Source organism: Nanorana parkeri, unplaced genomic scaffold (genome assembly GCF_000935625.1).
Source record: "Nanorana parkeri isolate BGI_ZX_2015 unplaced genomic scaffold, ASM93562v1 scaffold2388, whole genome shotgun sequence".
In the NCBI taxonomy this organism is placed as follows: Eukaryota; Metazoa; Chordata; class Amphibia; order Anura; family Dicroglossidae; genus Nanorana; species Nanorana parkeri.
Genome location: NW_017308656.1, coordinates 81,189 through 89,634, shown reverse-complemented (window position 1 = coordinate 89,634; position 8,446 = coordinate 81,189). Strand labels below are relative to the sequence as shown.

Sequence of the window (8,446 nt, the reverse complement as noted above, 5' to 3'; positions counted from 1 at the left end):
TGAGCCGGTCCACTCCCCCCCCCCCCCCCCCCCATCCATGTCTTTATGGACCTTGACAGGATGAAGGATACGATGTGTATAGAGTGGACTGGATTGTTCCTCATTCAAGCTCTGGTGAAGAGGAACCATTTCTGGTCCCCGCCACACGTTGGCTTCATCTGATCTGACATTGGAATAAGCTTCAATCTCAGATTCTGCTTTAGTAGAGCGGCCAATAGCAGATTAGAAAAAGTCCCGCGTACAGTTCGCCATGCGTGGCCATGAGTTGTGAGGGACCAAATCAGCACTGCTCGTTCAGAGGACCGTATTACTACAATTCAAGCCCTAAAGACCGAGAACTATGAAAACCCCAAAAATTCCAATACACAATTGCCCAGCCCCCAATACTCCGCGGCACGCATAACGCACCATAGGGGCCCATTGAACTCCTCTCACAGAGAACTTGAGGCTCGTGTGTTTACACAAGTTCCCCAGTGTCCTAATGTCTCTTGAGGTCTCTGGCCTTTCCCAATCACGAGGAGCTCCAACTCCCCCCGATGGAATTTTTATATCAAAAAGATTAATGAGGACAACCCAATGTGGGCAGGACGAGAGCCAGGACCTATAGCAGATCCCACCACCGGAGATTCCAAGCTTTAGAAGAAGCCACCAGAAACCTCCGACCACCAGACACCACCTATAGCCGATATGTCACCTCATCCAAAACCCTTTATTAACATATAGCTGTGTTTATGACCTAAACAGTTTCACCTGTTATATCCAATTAGATTTCCCGCACTCTGCACGTGAAAAACCGCCCAGCTTAGAGGTTGGCGACACTCAGCACAGAAAAAAGCACCCTAAAGCGTATGCCCTTTCTGGTGTTCAACAAAAGGTGGCTTGCTAAAGAAACCTTTCCCACACTCTAAGCACCAATAAGGACGCTTACCCGTATGCCTCATCTGATGGATCTTAAGTCTCTGCTTATTGATGCAACCTTTACCGCACTCTGAACACGAATAGGGACGCTCTCCCGTGTGAAGTTTCTCGTGATTACTAAGGCATTTCTTCTCGGTGAAACTTCTCCCACACTCTGAGCACGTGTAAGGACGCTCACCCGTATGAATTCTCTGGTGCTTAACAAGGTCTCCTTTCTGGGCGAAACATTTCCTGCACTCTGAACACGGATAAGGACACTTTCCCGTGTGCCTTTTCTGGTGGTAAACGAGCCTTGCTTTGGAAACAAAGTATTTCCCACACTCGGAACATAGGAAGGGACGTTCACCTGTGTGACTTCTCTGGTGCGTGAGAAGTTTCTCTTTATCGTTAAAAGTTTTCCCGCACATTGAACATGGAAAACAATTCTTATCTGTTGGACTTTTCTGGTTGTTAAGATCTCCCTTCAGAGCAAAATCTATCCCGGCATGATGAATTCTCTGGTGGCTCACAAGGTCTCCTCTGTCATCGAAACTTTTTCCGCACTCTGAACATGCATAGTAGCGGTTCCAAACAAAGTCTCCATCTAATGAAACACAAATTTTGACAAAAATGGTTTTAGTATTTTTCATGTCCAACATTGAGGATTCATACATGTGGGTCCAGAACTCAACACATTCACCGAGCTCTGCCATGGGATTGGGAGCAAAACCGAACTATGAATCCAAATCAGATCAATGAGACAATTCACCCAAACTACACCGGGAGAGGATGTGTGTACAGTGGTGTCATTGTTACTGTGAGAGTGGAGATGGACCTTCCTCCACCTCAATTCTAGGAGACCTACTGAAGACCAGAGATGGACCTTCATATGGTGTACAGTATCTCCTCCTCATTTGTTGGTCACATGACGTTATATTGAGGAATGGTGATGGACCTTCATATGGTGTACAGTATCTCCTCCTCATTTGTTGGTCACATGACGTTATATTGGGGAATGGAGATGGACCTTCATATGGTGTACAGTATCTCCTCCTCATTTGTAGGTCACATGACGTTATATTGAGGAATGGAGATGGACCTTCATATGGTGTACACTATCTCCTTAGTGTGCTGTTAACCGCCCAAAGAAGCTCATTTACCTTTCCAGGCGTTTTCCTGCTGTGGTGTGAACAGGGGCCATTGAGAATTATGGGATTTCTTGTACCAAGCATCTCACAGCTGCTCAAAAACTCCTTGGTGTGAACCAGGCCTCAGCGTTTTCACTGTTATTCATTTTTGGGTTACCTTGGTGGACATTTATCTTTTTATTCGACCCATGTAAGATACGAAATATTTATTTTATACTCGTAGACGTAAATTGGAATTGTGAAATGTCTCAGCGCTCAGTACTTACCAGGTTCAATGTGTAAAGACCACGTTGGATTCATCTCCCCCTCCTCCATAGAATGCTGAGCTCCCCTCACCAACATGTCTTCTTCTTCCTCTTTAAACTCAGCTTTGATGGCTTTGATTTCCTCCCCCTAAACCCCGGAGAAGACATTGGGATAAAATAACTTCCAATAACAGGAGATGACACAGAAGAATGTTCTCTTTCATGTTTAGAATAATTTGTGAGTTCTACTGTCCAGTGCAGTGTGTGTGTGCAGTTGTGATTATTCCACGAGGAACACAGAGGACTTTCCTCCTCCATAGACTGCTGATCTCCACTCACCAATGTATCGTCTTCTCCCTCTTTAATCTCAGGTTTGAGTTCTTTAGTTTCTTCACCCTAAACCCCAAAGAAAACATTTTACATAGAAGAAGGTCCTCTCATAGTTCCGAGAATAAATATTAAGTTCTTGTCCCTCAATTCCCCCGACCTGATCATGGTGGGGGATGGTGAGATCTTCCTGGGTGGGATCCCGGGAATGCAGAGGACGGGGACATCTCTCTGGTGGGTTCCTCTTACTGGATCCATCTGTAGGAGACACACACACTGACTGAATACATTGTTTCTATGTGTGTATCAGATGATGGGGGATGTAGGTGGACCTTTTATATGTTGGTCACATGACGTTATATTGAGAAATGGAGATGGACCTTCATATGGTGTACAGTATCTCCTCCTCATTTGTTGGTCACATGACGTTATATTGAGGAATGGAGATGGACCTTCATATGGTGTACAGTATCTCCTCCTCATTTGTTGGTCACATGACGTTATATTGAGGAATGGAGATGGACCTTCATATGGTGTACAGTATCTCCTCATTTGTTGGTCACATGACGTTATATTGGGGAATGGAGATGGACCTTCATATGGTGTACAGTATCTCCTCCTCATTTGTTGGTCACATGACATTATATTGAGGAATGGAGATGGACCTTCCATATGGTGTACAGTATCTCCTCCTCATTTGTTGGTCACATGACGTTATATTGAGGAATGGAGATGGACCTTCATATGGTGTACAGTATCTCCTCCTCATTGGCTGGAAACATTGGGTTGCAGGGAAGATACATCGATGATGTTCTTACTGTGAACAGTTCAGGTTTCTTAATCTTTCCCTTACTGAAGCACTTGAAGTTCTCTTTCACTATGGAGGAAAATTGGGCCAAGCTTTATGTTGGTTTTCTGCCTTCATCTAGATCTCAACCTGTGTGTCGTCACATGCCTTGTGCTGCGCTAGGCGAGAGGCTCCTCAGCCTCCTCCTAGTGCAGCAGTGTCAGTTCTCCGGCCGCGCCTCTAGATGGCCACGCGGCGACCAGGGAGGATCAAAGAGAGGGCAGTGGGTGGGAGTGAGGGAAGTTGAGTGTCAGCCACAGAGCTTGCACTGACCACCAGGGAGCCTGCAGTGACTGTGAGAGCCCCCCCATTGACCACCCGTGAGACCACACTGGCCACCTGAGAGCTCGCACAGATACTAGTATTGGTGCATCCCTAAATTTACGGTTGGGGGGGTCACCACAACTTGGCAAATGTTCCCAACTGGTCCAGGCCCTAGAAAGGCTGAGAGCCACTGCTCTAGAACAGCAGCTTGCTTAGGGCTTTCATTATTATTATTATTAAATTTTGGGTCAACTTGATGGACATTTATCTTTTTTTTCAACCCATGATCCTAAATATATATTTTATACTCGTAGAAAATAGAATTTATACTCGTTAAATTGGAATTGTGAAATGTCTCAGCGTTCAGTACTTACCTGGGTCAAAGTGTAGAGACCATTGAACTTGTTCACCTTTCATATTCATCTCCCCCTCCTCCATAGACGGCTGAGCTCCACTCACCAACGTCTCTTCTTCTTCCTTCTTAAACTCAGCTTTGATGTCTTCCAGATCTTCACCCTAAACCCCCAAAGATGACATCGGGATAAAATAATTGCCAATAATAGGAGAGGACACAAAGAATCTTCTCTTTTATGTTGAAATAAATGTTTGAGTTCTGTTGCCCAGTCGCATCTACCAGTTCATATGTGATTATCCGATGTGGAATGCCGGGAACAGAGAGGACTTTCCTCCTCCATAGACTGCTCATCTACACTCACCAATGTATCATCTTCTTCCTCTTTGACCTCGGGTTTGGTGTCTTTAGGTTCTTCACTCTAAACCCCAAAGAAAACATATTAGTGAAGAGATTCCATAGAAGAATGTCCTCTCATAGTTCAGAGAATAAATATTAAGTTCTTGTCCCTCAATTCCACCGACCTGATCATGGTGGGGGACGGTGAGATCTTCCTGTGTGGAATCCCGGGAATACAGAGGACGGGGACATCTCTCTGGTGGGTTTCTACTAGTAGATGGCTCCATCATGATGACCTTCAGAGGTCCTTCTAAATACTTTCACTCCTCCTCACTTCTCCGGTCAGGTCTGTGTTTTATTAATACAGATGAAAGTTATGTCATGGGACCTCCCAGAACCCTCCTCACCTCCTCCTGATCTATACAGGACACTCCTCCCTATAGATAGATAATCTGAGAATTATGAGGACTGTATTGGGATGAATAATGTCTACACAGAGTTCCTCCCTAGTTCTCACACCTCTGGATGGACAGTTGGATAAATGGCTCTATATTTAGGATGTATCCGGTCTATAAATGGCAGCTCTGGATGGACAGTTGGATGAATGGCTCTATATTTAGGATGTATCCGGTCTATAAATGGCAGCTCTGGATGGACAGTTGGATGAATGGCTCTATATTTAGGATGTATCCGGTCTATAAATGGCAGCTCTGGATGGACAGTTGGATGAATGGCTCTATATTTAGGATGTATCCGGTCTATAAATGGCAGCTCTGGATGGACAGTTGGATGAATGGCTCTATATTTAGGATGTATCCGGTCTATAAATGGCAGCTCTGGATGGACAGTTGGATGAATGGCTCTATATTTAGGATGTATCCGGTCTATAAATGGCAGCTCTGGATGGACAGTTGGATGAATGGCTCTATATTTAGGATGTATCCGGTCTATAAATGGCAGCTCTGGATGGACAGTTGGATGAATGGCTCTATATTTAGGATGTATCCGGTCTATAAATGGCAGCTCTGGATGGACAGTTGGATGAATGGCTCTATATTTAGGATGTATCCGGTCTATAAATGGCAGCTCTGGATGGACAGTTGGATGAATGGCTCTATATTTAGGATGTATCCGGTCTATAAATGGCAGCTCTGGATGGACAGTTGGATGAATGGCTCTATATTTAGGATGTATCCGGTCTATAAATGGCAGCTCTGGATGGACAGTTGGATGAATGGCTCTATATTTAGGATGTATCCGGTCTATAAATGGCAGCTCTGGATGGACAGTTGGATGAATGGCTCTATATTTAGGATGTATCCGGTCTATAAATGGCAGCTCTGGATGGACAGTTGGATGAATGGCTCTATATTTAGGATGTATCCGGTCTATAAATGGCAGCTCTGGATGGACAGTTGGATGAATGGCTCTATATTTAGGATGTATCCGGTCTATAAATGGCAGCTCTGGATGGACAGTTGGATGAATGGCTCTATATTTAGGATGTATCCGGTCTATAAATGGCAGCTCTGGATGGACAGTTGGATGAATGGCTCTATATTTAGGATGTATCCGGTCTATAAATGGCAGCTCTGGATGGACAGTTGGATGAATGGCTCTATATTTAGGATGTATCCGGTCTATAAATGGCAGCTCTGGATGGACAGTTGGATGAATGGCTCTATATTTAGGATGTATCCGGTCTATAAATGGCAGCTCTGGATGGACAGTTGGATGAATGGCTCTATATTTAGGATGTATCCGGTCTATAAATGGCAGCTCTGGATGGACAGTTGGATGAATGGCTCTATATTTAGGATGTATCCGGTCTATAAATGGCAGCTCTGGATGGACAGTTGGATGAATGGCTCTATATTTAGGATGTATCCGGTCTATAAATGGCAGCTCTGGATGGACAGTTGGATGAATGGCTCTATATTTAGGATGTATCCGGTCTATAAATGGCAGCTCTGGATGGACAGTTGGATGAATGGCTCTATATTTAGGATGTATCCGGTCTATAAATGGCAGCTCTGGATGGACAGTTGGATGAATGGCTCTATATTTAGGATGTATCCGGTCTATAAATGGCAGCTCTGGATGGACAGTTGGATGAATGGCTCTATATTTAGGATGTATCCGGTCTATAAATGGCAGCTCTGGATGGACAGTTGGATGAATGGCTCTATATTTAGGATGTATCCGGTCTATAAATGGCAGCTCTGGATGGACAGTTGGATGAATGGCTCTATATTTAGGATGTATCCGGTCTATAAATGGCAGCTCTGGATGGACAGTTGGATGAATGGCTCTATATTTAGGATGTATCCGGTCTATAAATGGCAGCTCTGGATGGACAGTTGGATGAATGGCTCTATATTTAGGATGTATCCGGTCTATAAATGGCAGCTCTGGATGGACAGTTGGATGAATGGCTCTATATTTAGGATGTATCCGGTCTATAAATGGCAGCTCTGGATGGACAGTTGGATGAATGGCTCTATATTTAGGATGTATCCGGTCTATAAATGGCGGCTCTGGAGGGACAGTTGGATAAATGGCTCTATATTTAGGATGTATCCGGTCTATAGAAATATCAAGGAATGCCACACCTTAGAAGTCTCCTCTGGCGCTCATTCTTCCTCCGCGGCAGCACTGACTGGGAGGAAGTTACGTATAGGTGCACAGAGCGCCTACACAACTATAATTGGTGAGACTCGGATTCGGATGAACTGCCAAGATGGCGGCGCCTATTGATTCTATGCGCGCATTTTTGCCATCCCAATGTTCCGTTTTTGGCTCAAGGAAATACGGTCAGCATATTACTGGGTTACTGGGTGTAAATATAAAATAATATCATCTTGTTACCTCCTCTGCTGCCAGTCCCAGCAATGTCTCCTAAGGAATCACTCACCGGGAACTTCCTTTCTTCAGATGACATCACTTCCTGTTTTATTGACATCACTTCCTGTGTTTGTTTGGCATCACTTCCTGTCTGTGCGTTCCACTGACGATAAGTGAGGTCACCATCTTGTGGGGAATATAAAAACTACAGCGTAGGGTCTGAATTCTGTGTCGGGGGCTTCTCTCCGCGTTCCTTCGTCTTGTTTCCGATGTTATACAAAGAAATATACTGAAAATAATTGGAATTAAGAAAATTAGATAGAAATACAACGTTGTGTCCCGACAAAGCTTTATTTTCTAGCTTTGGATGGAGTGGGGAACGTTTAGAACCCCTGTCAGGTTGTACAGCTATCCGGGGGCTCCTTTCGATAGATTTCCTCTCACTTCCTGTCTCCCTGAAAACGGCCCACTGGACAGGAAGTGAGATAAATTCTCCAGTGGGGCAACCAATGGGAGAACATTGGGAGTGTTTAGGCCTCACCAGCCATACTAGGAGTTTCAAGACCAGTGCTGCATGTTGGGGAAGGGCATATATACTCAGGGGATTACTGTAACACCTGACTTTTGGGTTGGGGTTGTGGATCGCAACTGCGGAGGCTTCTCAGGCACGAATCCCTGGTTTCACTTCCCAAATTTGACGGGGAGTTAGGGTTCTAGCATCACAGCCCAGAAATAATATAAAATAAGGTTTGATTAGGGTTATTACTTCATAACCCTGATCCCTCACGGTAATATCAAGTAAGCAGAGATTGAGTAAGGATGTCACAGTACTCCGGTATGCAATTCAAGAGTCAATGCTGTGTCCCCAAGTATAGTAAATGTAGGCAGCAGATGGTATTGGCAATTGGATATGCAGTCTATAGGGTATAGTGGAGGTGCAGCATGCACAACTACTTGCGGTTTATTTGCAGAGGTGTGGAGCTGGGGGTCCTGTGGGATCCGTTTCCAAGATGTGCTAGCTGGCAGCAAAGGTTTCAGACAGCCGAGGGGTCCCAGGAGACAGCAGGCGTTCAGTCCTCAATAGTCGAACGCCATACTGTCTCACTGGCCCGTTTTTATATGCTAAGAGGCTGGGGGAGGAGCCGCTGATCGGAGCCGCGCACTTCCGCGTTCCACGGTGGAA

At 45.0% G+C, this 8,446-nt stretch overlaps 1 protein-coding gene across 1 annotated transcript in view; it reads right to left on the bottom strand.

Moving 5' to 3' along the window:
- LOC108801566 (zinc finger protein 850-like) overlaps positions 1-8,446 on the bottom strand; it is a 36,773-nt gene that overhangs the window by 22,805 nt on the left and 5,522 nt on the right. Inside the window, exon 2 of the mRNA XM_018573457.1 lies at positions 929-1,268. Within this exon, the coding sequence (XP_018428959.1) occupies positions 929-1,268 (340 nt within the window). The remainder of the gene's footprint in view (positions 1-928; positions 1,269-8,446) is intronic.